At 41.8% G+C, this 27824-nt stretch overlaps 1 protein-coding gene across 3 annotated transcripts in view; it reads right to left on the reverse strand.

Moving 5' to 3' along the window:
- Positions 1-27824, reverse strand: part of RALGAPA2 (Ral GTPase activating protein catalytic subunit alpha 2) — a 327482-nt gene that overhangs the window by 296566 nt on the left and 3092 nt on the right. For all 3 annotated transcript variants that reach the window (XM_044263547.1, XM_044263546.1, XM_044263548.1), the window contains exons 2-3: positions 3334-3444; positions 1385-1437 (exon numbers count right to left, since the gene is read on the reverse strand). In XM_044263547.1, the coding sequence (XP_044119482.1) occupies positions 1385-1437; positions 3334-3444 (164 nt within the window). The remainder of the gene's footprint in view (positions 1-1384; positions 1438-3333; positions 3445-27824) is intronic.

The raw sequence follows: 27824 nt of genomic DNA on the forward strand, positions 1-27824 counted from the left end.
ATGGATAAATCTCAGAAAACCGCTGAATATAAACAGCAAGCCACAGATGATTATGTACCATGTGAGGCCATTTTTATTATACTCAAAACCAAACAAAACTGCACAAGGCATTGTTTAGAGATATGAATACTGGGGGTAAAAACCATTTTTAAAAAAGAAGGGTATCGGCATAATGCAGAGGAGTGACTGCCTTCAGAGGAGAAAAAGACTAGGATCGAGGAAAAGCACCTAATTAGCTTCAAATTCTAAAGCTCTAGTTCTTGAAGCACCACGCCTCAAAACTTGCATATATGTTATAGATTCTTTAGTAAATGTATCAACTGCTACAGAAATAAGATCATTTAAATTAATGGGATAATTCAAATGATTGTTAGAAATTCCCTATGTAAGTGACGGGCTTAATTAAAGCTCCTGTTAAAGACCGCTCCTTTGTACAAATTTCATTCACAGGAGCGTTGCCACAGGAAACACAATAACCACCACAAAATATACAGTGAATCAATGTCTTACTCTCGGGAAGGAGTACAGCCCTTAAAGGATTAGAGAAAGGGAAACACAGTCAGTGCCAGCCAGCCATGAGCCAAGTACTCGACCAGAGGTCCTCAAGTATCGGTTTTATGCCACAAACCCAAAAAGTCCATGGAGAGCCTTCTGCCCAGGCCTCTCCCTCCAACCAGCTCTGCAACAAACAGACATTAGGCCTTCCCTTTACAGTCATAAAATAGATCTCACACCAACCTAAGTACATGAATAATTTCTAGATAACCAACACTTAACTTTCAGAACCTACAATTTAGTTCTACTAGAGCTCTCCAGGTAACAGTAACCTGGCACTTGTCCAATACAATTTGTGGACAAGAAAGACTGTAAGCTTAACTGATCAAGAACCACAAGTAAATATATTGTTCCAACTTTGAAAAGAATATGTAATCACACATGGACACACTGACACATACGAGGATTTCAATCTCACCAGTAGTCAGGAAAACACATATTAAAAACAGTGGGTTTTCAACATGTCAGTTTGCGCGTGTGTGTGCGTGCACTTCCACATAAAGTTTACATGCAACTTCCACATAAATTTCCATATAAGTTTATATGATCTTTTCAAAAACCATTTGGTAATATCGGTATTTTAAATATAGATACATTTTGAAACATCTAATAACTTCACATTTACGTAGCCATACAGGAAAATTCTCCCACGTTTCCAAAAGAAATTAAAAATCACAAGAATATTCTTTGCAGCATTGTTTGTAAAAGCTGAAGGAAGGAAATACATGCCCATCATTTTTTATGTCCTCAAGTAAAATTAAAGAGTTAAAATACCACATTTTAAAACAACAAAAATCTTGAAAGCTAAACAGATTTAACAAAAACTTACTTCAAAAAGAAAGAGTATGGAGTCCAGCTCCTCCCTTTGTGACTTATTATTCCCTGGAATATATTAAAAAATATTAGTTATCATTCAATGTGTAAATTTGAGAATCTTAAAAATTATGTTACTTTGAAAGCATTTAAGCTTCAACATGCACTCATTTATTCAAAAACTACCAGGGGGTAGCACGGAATCTGTGTCAGGAATGTAGACAGACCCCCCAGGCCACACCGCCTGAGTCCACATCAAGCAGAGCCGCTCCTCGTTAGCTGTTTAAACACAGCTTCCACATTTTCCAAGTCACCGTCAGCTGTGGAAGGCAATATATTCCTTTCTCAATTAGTTACATACAAGTTCACACTATGAGGGAAGGCACAGCAGAAGCAAAGAAAGAGTTCTAGCTTTTTTGATGTGAAGAGGCACAGAGCAGTCATAACTTTGAAAAGCCATGCATGTCTTCAGGCCATGTGCACTATCCTTTTAAGGGTGACAATCATAGAAACCACAAAACCTACAGTAGCCAGTTACATTGATTGTCCAGTCTAGGTGCTATGGACCTGCGCTAAGTGCCTGCCATTGAGCATCTAACTTAGAAAGCAGCAAAATGTTTCTCGAAAGGGCCGGCAGTCTGTATTTTAGGCTCTACAGGCCCTTCTTGTAATCACCCAAGCAGCCATGGGGAACACATACACGCCATGGGGATGGCTGTGTCCAACAACTTACTGGTACAAACAAGCAGCCAGCTGTAAGCTGTGTACTCCTGATATATTGGAATCCCCACAGCTCTATGAAATAAGAGGGTGACAGCAGCTAATATTTACTGAGCACATACTATGTGCCATACTCTATCCTGAAATCCGAGGATACATGCTAACCTGTTTGATGCCAACAGGAGGAAGCTGAGTCAGAGAGAGGTGAAGTAGCTTGCCCAAGGAGAAACAGCTGAAAGGACAGGGCCAGGATCCAAACCCAGTTTGGCTCCCCAGGCTACACTATCCTGTCATCTAAATACTGAGCAGATTGTGCAGTGTGACATTATTGGCTTGATTTTTCAAAGAATATTTTATATAAGGGTATAACCATAAACATAATACATTAATAATACATATGGGATGTGTGGGTGGCTCAGTTGTTAAGCGCCTGCCTTCAGCTCAGGTCATGATCCCAGGATTCTGGGATCAAGCCCCTCATCTGGTTCTCTGCTCGGCAGGAAGCCTGCTTCACCTTCTCCCACTCCCCCTGCTTGTGTTCCCTCTCTCCCTGTTTGTCTATCAAATAAAGAAATAAAATCTTCTAAAAAAAATAACACATATAGAAAGAAATGCATGCAGAGAAGGACTAGGGACCTGGGCAAAAACATATGCTTCAAGTTTCATTTCAAACACTTTATTTTTTTTCAAGATTATATTTATTTATTGGACAGAGGGAGAGAGAACATGAGCAGTAGAGCACCAGGCAGGGGAAGAGGGAGAAGCTAGCTCCCTGCTGAGCAGAGAGCCAGAATCTGGGGCTTGATCCCAGGACCCTGGGATCATGACCCATGCCAAAGGCACACACTTAACCAACTGGGCCATCCAGACTCCCCATTTCAAACCCTATAGTGGAGTCTGAATTTTTTTTTTATAGTGCACACATACTACTTTTATGTCTTTCTTTTGAAGTAAATTATTCTGTGGAATTCATGCCTTCTGTGGCTTCCTCCTTCCATTTTCCCTGTAGCCATTTGTTGTTCAATTAACAGCTGTATGAGAGAACGTTCCAAGGAAACAAAGATGCTAACAACCATTGCAATCTCCCAGCATTGCTGAGTCTGGCAAGAAAGGAAGCTTAAAAGCATATAACTTGTGGCTAAAGAACATACAACATCTAAAACTTTCTGAATCTTAAAAAAAAAAAAACAAAAAAAGTTAAAAAAAACCTTTGTGTATATAAAAAAAATTTGTAGAAATGCTCACCTTTTAATTTCAAACTATTTTCCAGTGTTATAAAATTTTCATAGAAGATGAAATATATCTGAGAATAGTTGGTCTCAAAAAACTGTTTAAGATCACTTGCATCCACATTATCTGAAAAGAAAAAGTTACCATTATGACAATAATCTTATACAACTATCGGAATTCACAAACCTTTTCAGAAATGAAGGAAAATAAAAACTAGTCACTATGAGACAAAACAGAACAACAAACATAGTATTCCCATCCATTTGCTCTCCACAAAGAGATTTCAGTTGGCCTGGGGCCCCTCCTCCATAGGCAGACCCCTCCAGAAGACTGATTCAAGGGCCTAAGAGCCATGGGGGCACAGCATTCAAAGAGGAGCTAGAAGGCTAGAGGCTAGTACAGGTCTGGGGAGGGAAAAGATGCCTTCCTGTTAGGGGTGGGGAACAGAAGTTCATGGAAGAGGTGGCTTTGACATAGGCCATAAAAAGGGATAGGTTTGTCCATCTGAAAAACAATTCTGCTGCTGGAGTCATACATGGTCCAGTCTCTCTTCCCCTCAGCTGACCTGAGACCAGCTCAAGAGAACTAGCAGGCACTGCCTAGCATACCCACCCACTTCCACCTGGGCCACTGGTCAAAGCCTTCCCCTCCAGCTCCCAGAAGAGCTGTTCCACTCCTGTTTGGACACAGGGAGGTCCGCCACATGTTCCCAGAGTTGCCCTGAGCAGTGTTTCTCCCTGTTGGACTAGGGCTGGTCAACCAGGACTGCAGCTAGAAAGGCAGGTTGTACAGGGAGCTTAGCCCAGCAATAACTATTAGGGCCCAGCAGCAACACAGCCACTTCATCCAGGGGCCCAATTATCCCTCATAACTCTGGAGGGAATACTCAGCCACTGTCAATACACCTTTGTACATTTTCCTTAGCCAAGAGGTTGTGTTTTTTTGTTTTGTTTTTAAAGACTTTATTTATTTATTAGAGAGAGAGAGGGAGAGAGAGAGCAAGCACAGGCAGACAGAATGGCAGGCAAAGGGAGAGGGAGAAGCAGGCTCCCTGCCAAGCAAGGAGCCTGATGTGGGACTCGATCCCAGGACGCTGGGATCATGACCTGAGCCGAAGGCAGCTGCTTAACCAACTGAGCCACCCAGGCGTCCCAGCCAAGAGCTTGTTTGTACCATTTACAACAGGGTCCTGACCAAGGTGTTAGCTCTTGGGAAGAATACACTAGTCATCTTGAGAAAATTAAGAACAGCTTCTTTAAATTCTGCAGGGATTACTCAAGAAACAAATGTACATCTATTCGGTCTATGATAAAGTGGATTCAATTGAATGTTGGGGTCCTAATACTGTGACTAGATGCGAACACATCCATTACTATATTTAAATTCTATAAACTTAACATAACACTGGTGAATCTAAGGAATTGTTTTCCTCTGAGAACCATATAGGGCTTTTCATTAAAAACAACAACAACAACGAAAAACAAAACAAAACAACAACTAACAAAAAACTGACCTGGTTCTTTGAAATAATGCACAGAAGGTGTCTGTAAAGTCATATCAGCTGCCAATTTCACATTCTATTTTCTGCTCCCAAATAAGCACACAGAGCAGTGGAAGTTCCTAGTAACTAACAAATTTTCCTGCATGAGTGCAGGTAGCAATGAAACTAGTATTATCATTCTTATGAGCTATGAGATCTTGCCAAGGAATCCTTGAGAGCCTTTCACAGAATGTGTGGTTCCAAGAAAGAATTCTGTTCATTTTCACTCCAGTATGAACTGCTAGCCCATCCACCCCTGTTTCCTCTGAAGAATATTTCACCAGTCAGCTCCTACTGGCACTCACTGGTTGCTGAAATATCACCAGTCTACCCAGAGACTAGGTCAGTGCCTCTGCTTTTGCCCCATTGGCTGGTTCTCCCTGGGTCATAAAACACATCTCACTTCACTTCATTCCTGACGGAATCCCTCCCAATGGAATTATTGACTTAATTATGAAGGAACGATCCGACTTCTGTTAGAGATACCACCAACCCTAGAGAACCCCCAGTCCATCCCATGCATCATTATGTCCCCTGCATCTAGCACAGTATTTATCTAGTTCAATATCTTTTTGAATGAGTTGAATAAAAGAAATAGCCTGTAACATATATGTACATTAACATATATAACATATAACAGTGATAGGATAATGGCCACAAAGTGCAAACCATTAACTAGATCATATGCCTATAGGCATATAGGAAAGAAACAGCCTCACCCACTTTCAAATCCTGGGGACTATCTAGAAGAGATTTCACCCTTCTGCTGAGGATTCCAGATTTCACCCTGCAAGCTAGACTCTCAATGCCTGCTGCCAGCTGAATTTCTCCACAGGAGGGTCTATAAGTTTCCTCAAATCAAACATGTCCAAAGGACATGTCCCCTCAAATTCTGTTCTTCCCTCAGGCCCCATCAACCATCCAGCTGCTCATTGTCCCAGGTTGTTCTCACTCCTTCACAGCCCATCTCCAGGGTGACAGTTCCACCTCTAACATGCTCCAGCCCTGGGAACTTCATGCCCTCCACGGCCCTGCCTGGCATATGTCACCATGAATCCTCACCCAGGCGGCAATATGCCCTCTGCCTGAGCTCCTGCTTCTGCTCCTCCCCTCCACTGGCTGTCCTCCACCGGTCAGCAGAAAGACTGAACCCTGTAAATCAAACCCGGTCCTTCTTCACTCAAACCTCCCAGTGACCTCCAATAGTTCTTACAATCCAAACTCATGACCACAGCCTACAAGGCCCTATGTAGTTTCCTCCATTCAATGCCAATTTCATTTCACAGCATTCGTCCTTCACACCCCACACTCCAGCCACCATGGCTTCTTTCTATTCCCTGAACTTTTCAAACACATTTTCTATTTGGACCGCCTCTAGTATGCTGCCCCCACCCCCAGAGCCCACAGAGTTCATTCCCTCTCATCCTTCAGAACTGGGATCACACAATACCTCTTCAAAGAAATCTAAAAGTGCACCATATGTCATGCTTCACATGCCATCCGATCGCCCTGCCTTCTACCTTCACAGACTCTGTAATGGCTGGATGCTTGACTGCCCACCAGTGAACAGGCCTTAGACACACAATGTCATAAGCAAGCAAGCAGTTTCCCTGGCATTGAGGATGTAGGTGGACTGACACAGCAAGATGGCACAGTGAGGTTACTGGGTGATCGACGACTCCCTCATCTTCCCTGGATCCTCGTTGGTCCATCAAGTGTACTCAAATAGAGCAATCTGAACAAAGAGGGTTAAGGCTGAGGAACACTCATACAGACTGAGGTGCTCTCATGCAACGAAAAGTCCAGGTAATAGCCACCTTCCTCCTCAGCCATTCACTATCTTTCTTGTGGATGAGGGAATGGATGGGACAGAGCTTCAAGTACTCACCATCAAGACCATTAGATACCTTTCAGGTAACCAGATAAACAGGGAAACTAAGAGCATAACATGTATAACATACTCAGTTTTATTTATAAATATGAGGACTGCTTCCTGGTCTAGAAGTCCTCTTCATATAATTTCTTCCTACTATAGCACTTAAGATTCATTGAAATTCTCTCGTTTATTCATTTCCTTCTTCACTGACTATCACTCCACTAACTAGAATGGAAGCTACATAATGGCAAGACGCTCATCCGATTTGTTCATGGCTCTATTCCTAGCCCCAGGAACAGAGTTTGGTATCCAAAAGGTACTGAAGGTATATTTGTTAAATGAATAAACAATCAATATTAAATATTTTATATCTCTAATTCAATAGCTGAAAGGACTGATTTGTCTGACTGTTTAAAAGCAAGACTCAGGGCGCCTGGGTGGCTCAGTGGGTTAAGCCGCTGCCTTCGGCTCAGGTCATGATCTCAGGATCCTGGGATCAAGTCCTGCATCAGGCTCCCTGCTCAGCAGGGAGCCTGCTTCCTTCTCTCTCTCTCTGCCTGCCTCTCTGCCTATTTGTGATCTCTCTCTCTGTCAAATAAATAAATAAATAATATTTTTAAAAAATATTAAAAGCAAGACTCATGGGGCGCCTGGGTGGCTCAGTGGGTTAAGCTGCTGCCTTCAGCTCAGGTCATGATCTCAGGGTCCTGGGATCGAGTCCCGCATTGGGCTCTCTGTTCAGCAGGGAGCCTGCTTCCTTCTCTCTCTCTGCCTGCCTCTCTGCCTACCTGTGATCTCTCTCTGTCAAATGAATAAATAAAATCTTTAAAAAAAAAAAAAAAAGCAAGACTCATCAGGTGAATCTTTAAAAGTAAACCTAGACCTTGGAAAAGGAGACCACAGATACCGTAATTTAGCATCCTACACAAGGGAAAACAAGAAAGTAAGAAAGGGTTGATTTTGATTTTTAACAGGGCTAACTTCAAGAAGCATAAAGACAAGGAGGAAGGCTTCATTCAGACAAAACAATGAACAACAACGGAAAACAAACAAAAACAACTATGACCAGAAACATCCTTAGACAGACTTTCTTTTGAACTTTCATTTGAACATTACTGAGCCAGTACCCATGCCAACTTGCCTTGAGCCAAGTGCTAGGAAATTCAAAGACAGTAAGACACGGGCTTTGAGGGTACAGAAGGAAACAAGTTAACGCAAAAGGCACCATGATCAAAGCTGATTCAAGGCATCAAAGCATGGAGTAGACAAAGCCACTTGGAGAGGGTGGGAAGATTAATTAATGTTATATATTTATGCTTTATAAGACACTTTCAGGTATTTCTTTTCTTGGCCCTTCATTCATAATCCTGTGAGGTAGATGGGGCAGGTGTGATTGAGATAAAGAAACCACAGGTTCTATGTGACTTGCCCAAGGTACCACAGTCAGAGATGTGGGCAGAACTCCCATCTGGTCTCCCAATTCAAATCTGAACCACACAAAGGTCACAGAGACAAGGGGGAATAAATCAAAACAGAAATCAGGTCAGGAATATATGAAAATAATCATCACCTTGGGGATGTAAAGGAGAGCCGAATAAAAAAGAGCAGGACGATAAGTAGACACGTGAGAAATGAGGGGAGTGAGTGGCACTGAAAATGGGAACAGTCAATTTCACCAAGAAGGAGTCCTGAGAAGCACCTCAGCACTAATGGTGAGCAGTAAGCAAAAGAAAGGAGGGAAAAGTGCTAAACAACAGAGCCCAGGCCACAAACTGACTTTGAGGTGGTGATTTTCAGCCTTCACAGACACTAGCACACTGCCTTAACTATCATCACAATGCCCAGAGAAGTACATTCAAACTAACCACAGAGAAACAATCAGCTGAGAGCTTTAAGGGCTAGGGGGTCATTCCTGAATTTTTTAAAGAAATCTTTAATTTCTCATTCTCCCTTACCACCAACCAAGAGCCAATATACTGTTTCCATTATTTTCCCACTTTATCTCAAAAATAATCTATAAACCACACACACCAGCTAAAACCTCTTGTTGACAATTATTTCTCCCTATCTAGCTGAAAGGCAATAGCAAAGGCGGAGGGCAAAACCTCCAGAGCCTGAGTAAAGTCCAGAAGCTACAGGGTCTTGGACAAGTTTGTTTTTTTTTTTTTTCTTTTTGTTTTTCAGTGTTCCAAGATTCATTTGTTTATGCACCACACCCAGTGCTCCATGCAATGTGTGCCCTCCTCAAAACCCACCACCAGGCCCTCCCTACCTCCCATTCCCTTCCCCTCCAAATCCCTCAGTTTGTTTCTAAGGGTCCACAGTCTCTCACAGTTTGTCTCTCCCTTTGATTTCCCCCAACTCACTTCTCTCCTTCACCCAATATCCTCTGTGCTGTTCCTTATGCTCCACAAGTGAAACCATATGATAATTCACTCTCTCTGCTTAACTTATTTCACTCAGCATAATCTCCTCCAATCCCATCCATGTTGATACAAAAGTTGGGTATTCATCCTTTCTGATGGAGACATAATATTCCATTGTATACATGGACCACATCTTCTTTATCCATTCATCTGTTGAAGAGCATCTTGGCTCTTTCCACAGTTTGGTGACTCTGGAAATTGCTGCTATGAACACTGGGGTACAGATGGCCCTTCTGTTCACTACATCTGTATCTTTGGGGTAAATAGCTAGTAGTATAATTGCAGGGTCATAGGGTAGCTCTATTTTTAATTTCTTAAGGAATCTCCACTAATGTTTTCTAAAATGGCTGCACCAACTTGCATTCCCACTAACAGTATAAGAGGGTTCCCCTTTCTCCACATCCTCTCCAACACTTGTTGTTTACTATCTTGTTAATTTTGGCCATTCTAACTGGTATAAGGTGGTATCTCAATGTGGGTTGTTTCTGTTTATTTGTTGTTGGTTTTTTTTGTGTGTGTGTTTCCCTCTCTCTCTCTCTCTCTCTCTGCCTGCCTCTCTGTCTACTTGTGATCTCTCTCTGTCAAATAAATAAATAAAATCTTTAAAAAAAAAAAAAAAAGAAATGGAGCCAACAATGGTTCCTATATTACAGGACTGCTGGGGGGATAAAATGAGCATGTCAGAGTGCAGTCTGCATTACACAAATGTTAGTTCTATTAGAATTGCCTAGTTCCTGACAAAGGCCATCTCACCAGGTGGGAATAACCAGCTTCACCTACCTGTGAAGCCATAAAACTCAATGACTCATGAAACTCATACACTTAATGAGACTGGCCTTATTAAACGCACTTGATCCCAATAAAGCAATAAACACTACCACCAAACAAACCTATGAAAGCAGTGGGATTATCCCTCCATTTCCCTTCACATATACTCCTTTTCAATACCATTTCGACTCCTTTTTAATTGAGAGGATCATAACAGAGCCTCACAAGAACCTGCTTCAGCAGACCCCAGGAAGCACCAAAGGAAGGGGAAAGATCCTTACCCCACTTAGGAGCCCCAGTGGAAACTCTCAAAAGGAACAAGGAGCTCAGTTCAGTTTTTCCCTAGTAGGGAAAGACCCCCCCCAAGCCTTTCTATGGCTCTATTCCTCCTCCTCCACATCATCCCCCTCCCAGAGAACTAAGAGCCTTCCCAGCCCTGCCTACACATCGAAGGGTAAATGAAGATAGTATCATTTACTTATTTACTAGTTTACTCAAATTCCCTAGACAATGGCACTGAAAGCATGATACTCAAGATTTCAGACTGTTATAGAGAAAAAGAGGAAATAAACATTGAAGGTAAATTTGACAACTTAAAACACAATTTAGAACAGTGAGAACAAGGAAATAAACTAATCAGACACAAGATAGAAAACACTGACAAGGATAAATGTCAGCAGTTATCCAGTTACTTAAAAGCTAATATGACTCTGGTGATTTCACCTTCTAACAACTGCCTTAGTCCTCTTTCCCTCTGTGGTAATTTGTAAAAATGCCACAAATTCTTCTTTACTTGAAGCCACACCTTTGGGTGATGTACACCCTCAAATGATTTGGGGCAATCAGTCCTTAGAAATATGACCCACTGGTGGCTGGAGAACCTCAGGCAATCTCCGCTCTAAGGAATATGAGGAAACTCCTAGAGCAGAGCTGCACCCAGCCCACAGTGGAGCCAACCCCACGTAACCGGCAGCCAGAGGCAGAACCACCCCAACCAATGGAGACTGATGAGGAAGAAAAACAGACACTTTTTGCCATAAGACCTATGTAAGCCATGAGGTTTGGGAGGGGTTGTTATTCAACATTATTGTGGAAATGTTGATGGGGAAGAAGAAACTCATCACCAAGCACCTTCACTGGCCATGAAGGAAAGCAAGCCCATGAAGAGATGTCCTCAAGGATAACATTATAAGGAAAAGCAGAAAAAATAGATCTGAATAACAGAGGCTGGCCATTGATACAAACTTTCTGTCAACGGTAATCCATGTGAACCAGGGTGCAGGAAAGACTCCTTTTGAGAGCTGACACTGGCCAGCAGATTTTAGAACTGCCTGTGTGTGCAGTATACTGTGCCAAGGGCAGATGAATAACCTGGAGCTTCATACCTGGTAAGGAGGTAAAATCCACTCAGTGAAGCCCTTTTGAGACTCAGCGAGTAATCAGGTGATAAGACAGCGGGTATGCTGATTGTGCTTCAGTGCTAAATCAACACTTTTATCATCATCATTATTATGAAAGAGAAATATACATCAGCAGAATGTATCTATTTACAGAACTAAAAGTGTCCCTTGTACCGATTATATGCAAATGCAAAATCCTGGTGTGGATGAAATACTACCTAGCAGATGAAAGGTTCAGCTCCAGTCCATCAGGGCTGTGAAAGATGCGGTCAAGGACGTGGTGGGAGAAGTCTGGTGGAAAAGGGTGAATCGGGAGTTTGGCCTAGTCATCCCCCAAAGTCAGCTTGCAGGTAAGGACACCTGGCGTGACCCCCACACCCACCCAAAAGCCCACCATGCAAAATTATTTCTAGAAGTTCTGGAAAGCTATAAGAACTCAAAGAGAAAAGACTACCTGCAAGCACACTTTTTCTCACACCATGGAGACTTCAAATTTCAGAAAAACTCTCTCAAGTGCCATGTTTTCAATCCACATCCACTTTTAGGTATAAACATCATTGAACATATTTGACATGGAATGACTCCTGATTAAGCAATAAGGTACTGAAGATAACTCTTACTCCATCCCATGCCAACATAAGGAGATGCTCCCCTTCCTACTGCCCAACACCCTGCCCCTATTCCTCACCTCCCCATAAGACGCCTGACACCAGACTCAATAAATAGACGACCATTAGTCTAGGCACACACCAGGGACGTCGCCTCTGGCCTTCCACCTTGGTTTTCATCCATGTCCCTAGAAATCCAAGTTTCCCACAAGATCCATATCTATGACTATCACTTCCACATGGCTCTGGGCATCACCCAAACTCACCCCAGCTTCCTAACCACGATGCTTCCATGCCCTAGACCCAAAAAAGCTTCCCAAATCTCCTCTCCTGCACCACATCCCTTCTGGCTCCACCTGGAGTCCTGGAGTCCCTTGAGGGGCTGCTTCCCCCTAGATGGTCAGGTAAGCCTTTCATTAGTCCTACACCACATACTGCAGAGCATAAGATGAGGTCGGCATCCTCCCTGCTCCCCACTGCAATATCCAGACCATGGCAGTGCTCCCCTCATGCACACCAATACTTCTTTGCTATTTGCACAACCAGTCTGCATGCTAACTAGCCCACCCGCCCGAGCTGCACATGGTCTTTCACTCATCCCAGCAAATTCTGAGATTTCAGGGCCTGGCTCACTCCTTCTCTTGTAATTAGCACTGATTTCGTCATTTACAAAGGTCATTCCTGACTTCCACACCCCAATGAGGCAGCCCTTCACCCCCTCTTCCACCGTGCCTGCCCATAACACAGCTTAGACCCAGACACTGCTTGTCACCTCCCCACATCTGGGGCCTCAGTTTTGTTCCTCTCGCCTGTCACCCACCATTTCCCCTTCTCCCTGCTCACCCTTCTAGAAAGTGAATTCCAACTCTTCAATCCTACCAGGTCCTTGAACCCAAAGACCCCACCATCTGTCACTATCTATATAGGCTCCTTAAGTCTTCACTTCTTTTTCCCCCTATTTGGTTTCCACAGCCCATCTTTTTAATCAGCCCTTGTACTGACCACGCCGCAGTGCCCTCCCTTTCCTCTTTCCATATTCACTCAAGAGAACCCCAGTCCCAGTTTTGATCTTGAATCAACTGAATGTACTTACGTGCACACAGGCCATGTGCTAGACATAAGAAAGGATTTTTAAAATTGTTTTAAATACTTAATACATATGTGAAAGAATAAGTTTCTAAATATGTAGCTTGTGATAAATAATAAAATAAAAATAAACACTTTAAACCCACCCACCCAAGCAAGCAACCAAGCAAATCAGGCTTTCACCCCACCATTCAAGTGAGCCCCATCCACACTGTTCATCCAATTTGCAGTCCTCTCCAGGACCAACAGTAGATACACGTGTGCCTGTATGCCCAAGCACCACCAGGCCGGCCCAAGAGAAGGAAAAGGCCCCTAGAGCCCTGGCATAATGATTCTGGAAGCATATTGGGGCCTAAACTATATATTCCTTCTTGCAAAAAGTGAGCCAAACTCGTCTTTTAGCTTTGCTGATAGTTTTGTTTCTTGTCTATATTATAGCCATGTTGTATATACCAGTTAGAGGGCAAAATTTTAAATTATTCCCTAAAAATATACACGTATCCAAAATTTTACCATAATTGGTGATTTCCTTCCATATTTTCCACAGCATTTCAACTAAAAAGTAAGAGTGGCCTAGAGAGACACTATAGGTTTCCCTCTAGCCCCCCACCCCACCCATTCCCAGTCAGATCTTTCCTCTTCCTAAAAGAGCCCCTATATGTTCAGGGCTCATCCTCCCCCCACAAAGTCATGTCCTTTCAGGAGACTGGCCTATCCCTGGCCCTAGGGGGGGAAGACCTGATGCTGCTGAGCCTATTACAGTGCAACACGCCCCTTGCAAGTGATAGGTTTAGGCTCAAGCCTATGACCCAACACTGTTCAATAAGAAATGGGAGGAATTCTGGTGGAGATGTCTGGAAAAGAGTCATTGTTTTTAAGAGACACAAAGCATTTCCTCTTTTCCTGCCTCTGGATGTTGTTCTATCTGGGTGCAATGCTTGTAAGGGCTGTAGGCATTTTGTCACCTTGAGGACAAGCCTGCCACACTGAGGACACTAAGGATGGCAGGGCAGGGAGACAGAGAGGATCTGGGCTGTTAACATCAAAGAACTGCTGAATGAATTAGCTGGCTTGGGGCTCACCCTGCTTTGGGGCTGCTTTATAGGAGGAAAAAAAAAATCCTTATCATTTGTATTTGGGTTTTCTGCATCCAAAAACATCCTTGTAAATACGGAAATAAAATCTGACAGTTGAACAGGAAACAATTAACAGTTGACTGAAGAGGTTGTAAAAGATATCCATCCTGGGGCACCTTGGTGGCTCAGTGGGTTAAGCCTCTGACTTCAGCTCAGGTCATGATCTCAGGGTCCTGGGATCGAGCCCTGCATCAGGCTCTCTGCTCAGCGGGGAGCCTGCTTCCTCCTCTCTCTCTGCCTGCCTCTCTGCCTACTTGTGATCTCTGTCTGTCAAGTAAATAAATAAAATCTGTTTTTTTTTAAGATATCTATCCAATTAAAATGGATTATTTTCATTTTTTTATACTTAGAAGGTAAACTAGATGTAGAAAGTAAAAGTCTTACAAGTCAGGAAGATATTTATACTTTGTTATCCAGGACTGACAATCCCCATGTAAAAGTAATTCTATATAAAGATGTAACCCAATTACCTAGCACTAACGTTTTAAAAAGTAGAGCTATGTTATTTAAATATTTTGACATACATTTCTCAAATACAGGATCCTAGGACTTTTTTTTTTAACCAATATGAAATACCTATATAATGAAACATAAATATATACCAATGACATACAATGTGTAAATCATATGTGCTTCATATACATTTTAAGATATCTATTCCTTCAGTAGGATCAAGTTTCATCACACTTTTTAAGTCCTTGCAAAATTGTTTCTACTTTTCTTGATCTGAATTGGGGCTAGCCTATATTACAGTCAAAACCACTCATCGGGGAGTCACTGATAGAAATAAAACAGATAAAGTAGGAGCTAGCTGGTAACCTCTACCTGAACCCATCTCCAAAAACTAAGGAAGCAGAAAACTGGTGATGAGGGCAGAGAGAGCCATCTTACTAATGTCAAGTAATTGTTAATAATTATAGTAACAGCTTACAAAAGAGCTTTGATTATATTAACTTACTTAAAACTCTAGTTGCCATAGGAAGCAGGCACCATCTTTATGGCCAGTGGAAGGTCAGAGAGGTTAGCTCACTGCCAGACTCGAACCCAAGCAGTCAGGTAAACCAATATTAACAGGAAGTGATCAAGGAGGTACAGGGAAGCATAACTGCACAATGATTTTTTTAAAAGATTTTATTGATTCATTTGAGAGAGAGAATAAGAGAGAGAGAGAGAGAGAGAGAGAGAATAGGAGTGGGGGAGGGGCAGTAAGAGAGGGACAGGGGAAGAAGACTCCCTGCTGAGAGGAGCCTGACACAGGGCTGGATCCCAGAACTCTGAGTTCATGATCTGAGCTGAAGTCAGATGCTTAACCAACTGAGCCACCCAGGTGCCCCGAAAACATGACTTTTTTAAAGCACATAGATCTGGTAGAAGTCACAGAACTTAAGAGTTACTAAATCTAAAAGTGGACCGACTCAGAAGCTGGTTTATTTAGGACAGCAAAGTCAGCTTCCATGTGGAAAGACCCTCCTCCTGGACAGGTTAAAAAGGTGGTCTTTCTATGAAGTTACCTCAGCCAAGGCTGAAATGACCTTCCCCAAAGGCTTCTCTTTACCTCTGGAAATCCATCACAAATGTCGCCCAACCTGCCAGCAGCTACAAACACGGCCCACTATATTTCTTACACAAGAAACCAAAGGCCTCTGGTCACCTGGCAGCCTCTTCTCACCCCCAGTCTTCAATCTGCTAGCAGCATAAGAAAGCCAGAAACCCACAATCTGAGGAACAGGTGGCAGATCATTTGTTATAGGAGTCTAGTGGAACATAAGAAAGCCAATTAAGTATTACGTTAGTCTTCACTTACTGATGTGGAAAAATGTCCAAGGAATGTGAAGTCAAAAAAGTCTAGGGTTTAGACCATGCATAATGACTATTCATGTAAAACTGTGTTTCTGTGTGTTGCACACCCAAGACAGACATGGACAAAGAGGGAGAGAGACAGAGAGAGAAGAGGATGCATGTAAGCAAGAGCAAGCATAGAAAACGTGCTTACCAAAACTGGAACAATGGACATTAGGAGACTGCAGAATTTGAAGAGCTTTCTCATACTTGAATTATTTTTTGCTTACTTGTATCATTCAAATGTTTATAGAGTACATTAAATTTCATGACCCAAAAAACTATGCACAATATGAATGAACCTTGAAGGCTTTTTGCTAAGTGTAGTAAGTCAGACAAAGAAAGATACATATATACTCAATGATCTCACCTCTACATGGAGTAAAAAGAAAGAAAGAAAGGCCTCATTGGAAAAGAAATCAGACTTGCTGTTCCCAGAATGGAAAGAAAGAAGAAAAAGAGAAGAAAAGGAGAAGAGAAGAGACGAGAAGAGATGAAACGAGACGAGACGAGACGAGACAAGACTCATTGGAAAAGAAATAAGACTTGCTGTTCCCAGAGAGGAAAGGTAGGGTGGGAGGGGGAACTGAAGGAGGGGGAAAAAAATTATATATATATTTTTTATTTTGGAAAAAAAAAGCTGCCAGTGTGTTTTGGAAGATTTTTTCAGATATTTTTCAAAGCCTGAGTATTTACTATAAAAAAGAAAAGAACAACTCCATGAAAATGACACCCAACTATAATGTTCTCCAAATTTGTCTTACTCTCCAACTTTGACATACAGTCAAGACCCATACAATATATTAAATAGTATTTTCACCAAGACCAAAATGCCCCCAAATAGCAAATAACTTAAATTTCTTCTGTCCAACACTTTAATTAAAGTTATACTATAACAATACACATGTTGTAGATAATGCCCTGTAATGACCTCGTTTGCTGTCTTTAGGGAAAGCTGTGTTTCTCTAATTGTCGTTTATCAGGAAGTATAGAAAAATAATAGAGTCAGGCAGAAAGAAATTACCTGTGCCCAGACACTCAATAACTTGCACTGACTTAGGAACAAGCACATGTGCGATACCCCTGCATGGAAAAGGTGATGACATTTTCAATCATGATAAGGTTCATTTACAAGACCTGGTGACCATAGCACACACTCGGTCACGTTTCTTCATTCTGTGTAAACCTGGCACCAACAAGCAGCTGCCAGAACAGAATCTCCATTGGGGATTTCATCAGCTGGCAACAATGGTTTAGAAAAATCAGGTATTTTCAGGTTACACTGAGCCAGAGATTAAGACTCCTTTCAGGTCTTTCCACTAAGAAATGAAATAAAAGTACAAATGGGGCCCTAATTTAAGGGGCTCCTGAAATGAAGCTAACCACTGGCTTCTCTTTGCAATCATTTATATAGATGAATTAATATTACCCTGACCAATCAATGTTTTCCTGTGCTCATACTTTTTTAGCAGCTGGCAGATATATCTCCATTTTCAGTCAACATCAGGGGGAACTTTTTTTTTTTTTTTTTTTTTTTTTGAGAGAGAGAGAGTGCGCCAAGGTGGGGAGGAGAGTGAGAGGAGAGCAGAGGGAGAGGGAGAGAGATAGAAACTTATACAGGTTCCATGCCAGCCAGCACAGATCCTGACGCGGGGCTCAATCTCACAACGCTGAGATCATACCTAAGCCAAAATCAAGTCAGATGCTTAACTGACTGAGCCACCCAGGCATGCCAGGGTTACTCTCACTATGGCTGCTTCTTGCCTCTTACTGAAATTTGGGGTAACATAGCAAGCCTATCTCCACACTATTATAAGCCTGGGCTGCTGTGTGGGCCGTGTTACACGGCCCATGGCAATCTAGCTTTCCTGTCCCATGGGCTGCAGCCAGCCTGTCTTCTCATCACTGCTTGATGCCACAATAAGGACAGACACAGGCCACGTGTGCCCACCTTCTGCAAAACCTGCTCTTGCCATGGCTTCCACAGCTACTCACTTCTCTTCTCCAACATGACCTCTTTCTCTGACCTCTTTGCTTTTCTGTCTCCAGTCACTGCTCAGTATTGGGGCCAACGATCGGACTTTTTATAAAGCAAGCCAAAAGAAAAGAAAGACTTTCTTTACAAAGAAAGATCCTGAAGGTCAACTCAGGTCACTCCCCAACTCGTCCTTCCCCTGGGGCTCCTCATCTCACCTTAGGAAAAAAAATCCCAAGTCCTCAGTGAGACCTATAAGCCCCACCTGGTCCTACCCTTTCCTCCCCAACCCCAACTCCTCTAACTCCTCCAAATTCCATCGACTTCCGTTAGATTCTCAAGGCTACTGATGACTCAGAGTCTTTGCGCTTACTGTTCCGTCTGTTTGGAACACTACTACCATAAATAATTGCCAAGCTGTTCCCTGTTTAACCCAGATCTTGACTCTAAATCCCTTCTCAGAGAGGCCTTCCCTGACCCTGCCGTCTAGGCTAGCATATACACCCCCAATCAAGCTTCATTTTTCTATAATCATTATGTGAAATTATACATTTACTTGCTCTTTGTTTATTGTCCATTTGCCCTAATGGAATGAAAACCTTGTGAAACTGGAGCTTCATCTGGCATACAGCAAACCCTCAGTATCTACTTGCGGAATGACTTCAAAAAGAATGTACACTGTCTAACATAGAACTCAAAGGGTGGCAAATCCATTTATTTAAAGAGAAACCCTTACTTCCCTCAAATTAGATGAATCCTCAAATATAACTCCCACAGTCTTATGTAGAACTTAGAAAATGTCATGTAAGGGTTTTCAATGACCTAGGATTATCAACACAAAAGTCAATGCTCTCATGATACTAGGAACAGGGTAGATAATATAACCCGGCCAGCCAATCAGAGTATCCCATCTCCTACAGGAACAGGTCCATGACCCATGGAAAGCCAATCGGCATGGTCTCAAGACCTGGGGCCCTAGACAGGCCACACTCTTCTCAAGCTTTCTCACTAGCTCACATTCTCACTAGCTTTCAGGGACCATCTGTCCTGCACCTGGCAGACTCAGCCTGACAATGAAGAAGCACAGAAAAGAAACACACATGGAACCAAAGTGGAAAGGAGTATTTTTCACCAAGAGGGAGGTCAAAAAAGAGAGTGGACATGAAATTGGGTGAGTGTCCTGGGCTCCACTTACATCCCTGCCAACAGTCATACATACTTAAAGCCAAAGGTTCTCCTACACTAGTCATGTGTGTAATTAAATCCCCCCCCCCCGCTTTTTAAATTAGGCTTTCTGCTACTTGCAACCAAGAGTCCTGACTCTTACAAATATGTTCAACATATACAGCGGACCCTTGAACAATGCAGGGATTAGGGGTGTCTTCTCCCTGCATGTAATTTTGACTCCCCCAAAACTTAACTCATAACAGCCTGTACACCAGAAGCCTCACCAATAACATAAACAATTAACACATATTTTGAATACATGTAATATGCACATGGTATGCTGTGTTGTTACAATAAAGTAAGCTAGAGAAAAGAACATGTTATTAAGAAAATCATAAGGAAGATAAAATACATTTATAGTCTTATATTGTTACTATTAAAAAAAAAGTCCACATATAAGTGGACCCATTGCTAAACAGTCAACTATACGTTCACTCTGGTGGAGCAGAATGATTTTAAAAAGAAAAAAAAAAAATCCCCCGGCTGGTTAAACACACACAGAGATGGTTGCCAGGGACTAGAGGGAGGAGGGAACAAGAGACCGCTTCATGGGTACAGGGTTTTCTGTTGGAAACATTTTCTGATGAAAATGTTCTGGAACTAGATACAGGTATGATGACTGCACAGCACTGCAAATGTTCTAAATGCCACTGAATTGTTCACTTTAAAATGGATAATTTTACATTATGTGAAATTTACCTCAATAAACAAAATTTTAAATGTGAAAACAATTGTGCAATGCATTTCTTAATCACCTTTAAGTACACCTATCATCATTTCCAAGAAAAGGAAATTAAGTCAAATGATATGTACATTTTTAAGACCATTAGCACATATCAAAAATTACTTTCCAGGGAGATCATACCAAATTAGAATCCTATCAAAGGTGTATTGGAAAGCAAACACAGATAACCAGGAGGAATCAATAAGGGCAAAAAAACCAAACACAATAGCAACTTTACTAAAATAATAGGTAAATACATTTTTATTTCTAACTATATATCGTAGAGAACTGAAGTGACATTTAAAACACTGGTTCTTGGGGCACCTGGGTGGCTCAGTTGGTTAAGCCTCTGCCTTCAGCTCAGGTCATGACCCCAGGGTCCTGGGATCCAGCCCTGCATTAGGCTCTCTGCTCAGCAGGGAGCCTGTTTACCCCTCCCTCTCTGCCTGCCTCTCTGCCTACTTCTGATCTCTCTGTCAAATAAATAAATATAAAGTCTTTAAAAAAATAAAACACTGGTTCCCGTCATTTCTTCATTTGTGACATGTGTATGCATATTTTAAACATATGTTCTAATTTTTCCTGTTAATACATAGGGGCCCTCTATGTATTGAGGATATAACTATATCCTGTCCTATAAATTTCAAATATTTTTCCATTTGATTATTTACTTTTTTTACTTCAGTTAAAATGATGTGTCTGCTTGTGTACATATTTATTTTAGGTGCAGAACGAGAGGACTGGAACCATTCTTTCCAAAATAAACAGCTGCAATATGACACGCACGCACGCACGCACGCACACACACTCAAGAAGATATTTCACTTCTACCTCAAAGTTCAGTGTAAGCTCTACTACATCAAGCCTAATTAACCCAAAAACATCCTTCTCTTATCAGACATAAAATCCACGGAAAATAGAAGTCTACACTGTTTGTCCCAGAAATATGACCATACAGAAAATAAAACACGTTAATCCCTCTCAAAAGTTGTAAAGAAAGAACATATGTCATCTATTCCCCTCTCTTTCATGCTGTCTTAAAAATACTATCAAAGACCTTATTGAAAGAATTTTTACTAGTTAGCACCAGTCCTTTTGGGGATATACTGACTCAGTTTTGGTTTCTATATATTTAAAATTTACAGTAGTGTCTCTGCAATTCTGTTTCCATGAAAGAAGTCTCACCCAAGGCTATCCCTCCCTAAGCCCTCTAGTCCAGCTGCCCCTCTCCCCTGACCTCCTTGCCCAACCTCTTCTCCCTTTTGTCCACACAAGTAGTCCTTTCTTACAGTTGTTCTCCTTGGGATCAGAGGGGTGGGTGTGATAATGAGTGCATGTACACAAGGGAGAAGGTCAGAGGACTCTTTCAGGAGACCTTAATTCTCAGTCTCAAATCATTACCATAATGATGGGAACATCTGACTAGTGAGAATCATCTTTGGGGCAGAAAGGAAATTTTTCAAAACATAAGGCAGCTGTTACTCCCCCAGGGACTTACATCCGTCTATTTGGAAATCACATTTTGGGGTTTGCTTTTTAAATAGTTGTTAATTCCAATTGGATTACAAGCTCTGGCAACCCCAACACTGTGTATAGGGCCTGGTACGTATTCTATCCGAATAAAAAATAACCGCTAAATAAACAATGGGACTCTCCAGCCAGCTGCCTGGGTTCAAATCCTCCCTCTGTCACTTACCAGCTGTGTAACCTTGAACCAGATTCTTAACCTCTCTGTGTCTCATCTGTAAAATGAGAATAATATTATCTATTCCATTTGGGAGGATTACATGAGTTAATTCACAGAAGAGTATTTCTGGCAGTGAGTGGCACATGGAAAGTGTGATTAAATGCTAATTATTATGAGTACGAATAAGGAAGAATGTTTCCAGAAGGAATCAAGATGAACAAGAAGTTCTTCATGTTCTCAATGCATTTATCATCTAGGACAGGAGATTCAGCAGATATAAGGCCAAAGCCATAAACGCCAAATGTGAAGTTCAAAAGGTTACGGGAACTCTGAGGAAATATCATCTCAGGGCAGATAGATAGAGAAAGTTTTTGTGGAAGATGTGGCGTGCTCATGCTGTCTCCTGGAAGGGTTTTAGGATGGGCAACACCTTCTGGGGAAAAGGGACAATGTTTCAGTTTGGGTTACCTGAGAAGTAGACACTAAGACAGTACTACATATGTAGGAGATTTATTGAGGGAACTGGCTGTGAAGGGGAAAAGGAAGAGACCTGAGAAGACAGGGAGAGGTTTAACCACAGTGTAGGTCTGACCCCTGTGAAGGAGACAGGGAAGGAAGGAAGGCTGGAAGGCAGGGTCTCAGACTCCAACTCAGTCCTAAGAAGGTCTTGACCAACCCATGGGGAGTCCTCGAGCCAGTTACCCTTCAGAGGCATCTGGATCTTGCACGAGTGGACCACAGTAGTATTCCCACTTGCTCAGTAACTGCAAGTAGCCCAAGAGAAGCTCAGCTCTGGCTAAGAAGTATTGGTGAATCCCAAGGGCAGCAGGTGGAGCCATAAGTCAGTCATGACCCTCAAAGCAGAGGCCTGAGCGGCATATTCTCATGGCTCCCACAGTGGGGCACAGGCAGTGTCACTAGTACCTGTGTGTCCTTGAAACCATGGTTGACGTTCAGTGAATTTGTGCCATCACTTAAAATCAAAGACAAAACAATATCAAAGGGCTCCTTATCTTTTTAAGCTAAACCACAGTTGCAACAGCAAAATGACGTATTTACTATTGAAAATTACAACTACTTTGAAAATATCTTTCAGATGTGGTTTCAGTTTGTAAAACGATATAAAAGACATAAAAAATGGTTATGAAATACCTTTTTTATAAGAATCACAGTTAAAAACTTGAAATGGGCATTCAGAACTAAGTCAGAAACAAAGCTTGACTAAAAAATCTAAAAGGTCAAGTCCTTTCTGAACTGGTAGGTTAAGGCAGCATATTAATCCAATGAGAATATGAGAAAACATATTGCAAAAGGGCAAGGTGCCACACAAATACATACAATCACGTTTCATCTTATGTGAGGTTAAGTGGCATTCAAGGCAAAAATGGAGATCAAAATTACCCCTACCCACTAGAGCCACACCCAGTAGAACAGATGGTCCCACAGAGGAGAGGCATGAAGGAAAGATGACCACTGAGAACACAGCACTTTCCTGGGCCCACCTGCTACCACTCTGGGACACATGGTCACCAAGTGGAAGGCTAGACAATATGTGTACTCCCTAACTGTCCTCGTTTTATACATATACTATTTCCTGGCTTCTCTCCAAGTACTGAATGCATAAGTTAAATGCATTTTGAGGATGCTCCCCAAAAGAACCACAATAACAAGTCATACAGATTATAGTATTTCCTTTAAGGGGATTCATGGCACAGAAGAGGGAACAAGACATCCTCAGTTCCTATCACTACACCAGTAAGAAAATTGACTCAGCAGTTAAGTCTATTTCTTACCTTCACAGAGAAAACATAAACCATGGCATGAGAGCTCCCTCACATCTAGGACCCCATTCTTAGTTCCTTCAAGTGGCCTTAGAGGAAGCAGTCCCTCTTGTCAAGCCTGATCTCCTGCTCGACGGCCTTGATATCCCACTGAATACTCCACCTTTCTCCACTTGTATTCCCTTTCTCTGCACTGCTTCTTCAATTTTGCTCATTTATTAGTTCCTTCTTCTATGTATATATAAACTCAAATTTGCTCAGCTCTTAAAAAATAGAAAAAGCATATCCACACATAAACACCCACCCACCCATCCTTGACCTGGGATTTCCTCCCTCTCTTTCTGATATATTAATCTGTATTCTTTCCATTTCAAGACCCAGAACTATGACTCGATGGCTAAAGCAAAAACAGGGTATTACTGGAACCTGGAACCAAGAAGCTCAGGGGTAGAGATGACACAGACATGGCCGAACCTCTTGGTTCACACGGGTCTGGTGCACTCGTCTCACCCTCCATCTCTCTGCCCCGCTTCTCTCTCATTATGAATTCCATTTGAGGTTGGTTGCCTCCACACTGGGGAAAGATGAATGCTGGCAGGCCATGCTACACTCTCAGGGTCTGCAATCCAAAAGCTTGGTAGCTCTCATTCTCCTGCCACTCATGTTTCAAATCTCAGCAAGTCTGAGACTCTTGGGCCATTCACCAAGGAGACACATTGGATTTGGCCCCTAGTCTCCACTTAGGTCTTCCTGGTTCCCAACAACTACCCCCACCACAGGATGAAAGCCACTGGACACTTAACTCCATGGCGGCCACACAATTACCTTCACATAAGTTCCTCCCTCTGCAGTTCCCTCATCCCTAACTTGTCCCCCAGGGAAAAACTCCACATTTGTCATTCCAAACCCACCCCAGACTGCATCTCACTTAGGAAGCACTGGCAACCTCTCCAAAAAGCATAGATCCTGGGCTTCTGCCTTATTAATATCTGAATAAACAGCCCTCCTCAGCAGACAGACAGACACACACACACTCACACTCACTCGTACACTCTGGAAAAAATGTCTATGGAACTAAATTTTTTAAAAATCTGAATACAGCATAGTTGTCTACCACATTTATATATTATTAATTTTACAGTACAATACCACAGTCTTCCTTTAAAATATAATTTTAAAATTTAAAGGGAATCAATTTGCTATTTTGAAACTTAATTTTTTTAAATAAATAATTCACTACAGTTTTATCAATGGCAAGATCAGTACTCTAAACAGCTAGTAAAAGTATTCATGCTCAACTGCAAATAAAAGTTTGCAGTCCAAGTATTCTGGACCTATCAATTAGCTCTCTTCCCAGAATAAAATGAGGAAGTCAGCCCTTTTCAGTTGTCTCAAACAAAACATCTGAGCTCCATTGGACTTTTATCCTTAGTCCGTACTTCTCTCATCAGAAGTCCAGACATCCCCAAGCCCTAGAGGCAGGGATTGGTGTATCTGAGATACACGTATCTGTGTCCAAAGCTCATCTTACATTCCAGAGGTTACAGATATAAAACGTTAGTAATTAATGAGAAATTAGCAAAGGGAGCATTATGGCAAGATGACTTTGCTTCAAACAAGATTTGAAGGTTTGAAACAAGAGACCAAACAAAGACTGCCTGAAGAGCCTGACATTACACCTCAGGCTTTGCTCTGGTTGTAGAATGTCCTTTGGCACTAACATCCATGCAAATATTTTACCACCTGCTAGGCCCGCCAAGGGCACAGAGAGGCCAATGAACAGGAAAACACAAAAGCAGTCTTTTTATCTTCTGCCATGCTGAAATCAAATACAGCCTCAAGTCTCCGTAGAAGAATCTAGTAAAACAGACCAGGAAAAGAGAAGCAAAGTCAAAGCAACATTTTTGGGACAAGTGCAAAAACCCTAGGGCTTTTGTTTATATATCAACATTCACTGTGGTGGGTAAATATATTTTCTGATACATAAATATGCTTTTGAGTCAGATAACTAGCAGAAACATAACATGGCCTTTAGAATCAGGAATCCCAGCTCTGCCACATATCAACTAGGTGCTGACAAACATGTAGTTAACCTAACTGAGTCTCAGTTTCTGCTTTTACAGGTTGAAGGCAGGAAGAACCCTCCCTGCATCAGAGGTTGTGGTAAGATATGATGGAACCATGATGAAAGTAAACCACCTTATCATAGCTTTCTATCCTACTATTAAGTTCCAGACCCCTTGTCCAAAAACTTCCTAGACATTTCCACTTGGATCTTGCCCTTTTCTCAAACTCAACACCTCTAACACCTAATTCATCTTCCCCTATTATTAGCCAGGTTCTCCTCCAACACCTCTGGCTCTCCTACCTGACACTCCCATTCTCCAAAGTGCCTACCGCCTATTATCAAATTACACAAATGACTTTATTGCTAGTCGGACCACAGTGCACATGGTAGTTTCAATCCTTGCTGCTAGCAGGCTGGGAACAACACTTAGGAAAGAGCACAGTAAATTGAGTCATAAACATGTTCAAACCAAGAAATTTGAATTCAATGGAATCTGTCCTAAGGAAATAATGTAAAATAGAGAAAAAGCTACTTCCCAGAATGTTTAGAGCAGTATTATTTAGATCAGAGAAAAAAATAAAGAAAAAGAGAAAGAAAGGAAGCAATTTAACCATCCAGGAAATGTAAGCTAACTTACAATACACAGTTTCAACTAATGTTTGTAATTAATAAAAATGAGAGGAAAATGCTAATAATAAAATAAGTTTAAATGGCAACATTTAAAATTTAAGTGAACTTGCCCCTACATAAAGGAACAGATGCTTGGGATATTTGGGAAATACCCCAAAATGTTCCATTTTACTCCATCAATATATTGAGAGCATTTCTGTTCTCTCCTCACTGGTTCCAAATATTTGCCCCAAGCCCTGATGTCACTTGATTTGCCTTGACTACAGCCTCTTCTCCCAGATCTCCTCTGCTTCAAACTGATCACTGGCTTCAACACACTTGTTTCATTACTTCACTGAGACAATTACTAGTTCCCCCTGCATTGGTCCTTTGAAATCCCACCCTCCTCTCCATTCACGGAGCATCTTATTTCAGACCCTTGTCATTCGTCTCTTCCTTTCCTGCCAGCAGTGTCACCCCTCCCATCACCTTCCAATCCATTTTCCTGGCCCTGCTGACAGCCAGGCAGCTCTCAAATCTTATCATGTGACGTACTAAGAGTTCTTCAAGAGGGCTCTCTCAGCTGCAAGGTAAGGTAGGAGCTTTCAACTCAGACAAACAAGACCTTTTCTGATCTGCCCCCAAACTGCCTCAGCTTCTGCCAGTCAGGCCACCACTCCTCTCCTCCAACAAGATCCCCCAGTCCAATTTACTGTACTGTCTCTACCCCTGGCCTACATAGCACTGCAGTCATGCCTCTGACACTGTGAACACCCTCAGGGCAAGAATTCTAGCACTCTGTCTCATGACCAACATCACCTTGTGACTCCCTCACTGGACAGAAGGAAGGAGCAGGCTGGTGTTCCTCACCTTTCTACATCATTGCCATGTGTATTTCCACTACCAGCATCCATCTCCCCTTGCTTGGAACTGCCTTCCCACTGCACTTCCCAAATGCTAACCCTGCTCTGTCTAGTATTACACCACTAGCCACAGAGAGCTACTGAGTTCTTAAAATGTAGCAAAATCATTTCAAAATGAGACATGCTAGAAGTGTACAATACACACTGGATTTGAAAGACTGTATGTAAAACAGAACGTAAAAAATAGTAATATTTTATATTGGTTACCTATTGATATAATACAGAGTAGATCTGTGGGATAAAATAAAATGTATTATTAAAATTAATTTCACCTCTTTCTTTTTACTTTTTTTAAATGTGGCTACTAACAAATTTTAAGTTACACATATGGTTCAGTAGTCTAGCTATCTTCAGGGACCAGCATGAGGAAAACCTTCTTCAAAATGCCCTTATGTTTGTGCCACTCTTAATGATCTTATTTGACCTCTTGAAATCCTATAACAGAGTGCAACATTTAAGCCATTATCTAATTTCATACCACATTATATGCTTACTATTATATCAATTCTTCTTGCTTTTTTATTCCATTCCTAAATGGGGATTGTAGTAGGTAGTCAATGTTTAATTAAACATGGGATCTTTGCTGGAGCAACAGAGCAATACACAGAATTTTTTTGGTTTCTGTTTTGTTTTGTTGACTCACTTACTCTTCCATTGATGATTTCAACAATACAGGCAGAACTGGAAGTCAGGGGATCAACTAGCTCTTTGTTCTACCTGTAATTAACACAATGCATACAGGCCACAGTCCATTGCCTGGCCTCTTGTAAGGTCTGTCTGGGCCTCAGAATCCCACCTTGTAAAGTAAGGTTAATAATATCAGGGCAATCTGT

The sequence above is a fragment of the Neovison vison genome, chromosome 8 (genome assembly GCF_020171115.1).
Source record: "Neovison vison isolate M4711 chromosome 8, ASM_NN_V1, whole genome shotgun sequence".
In the NCBI taxonomy this organism is placed as follows: domain Eukaryota; kingdom Metazoa; phylum Chordata; class Mammalia; order Carnivora; family Mustelidae; genus Neogale; species Neogale vison.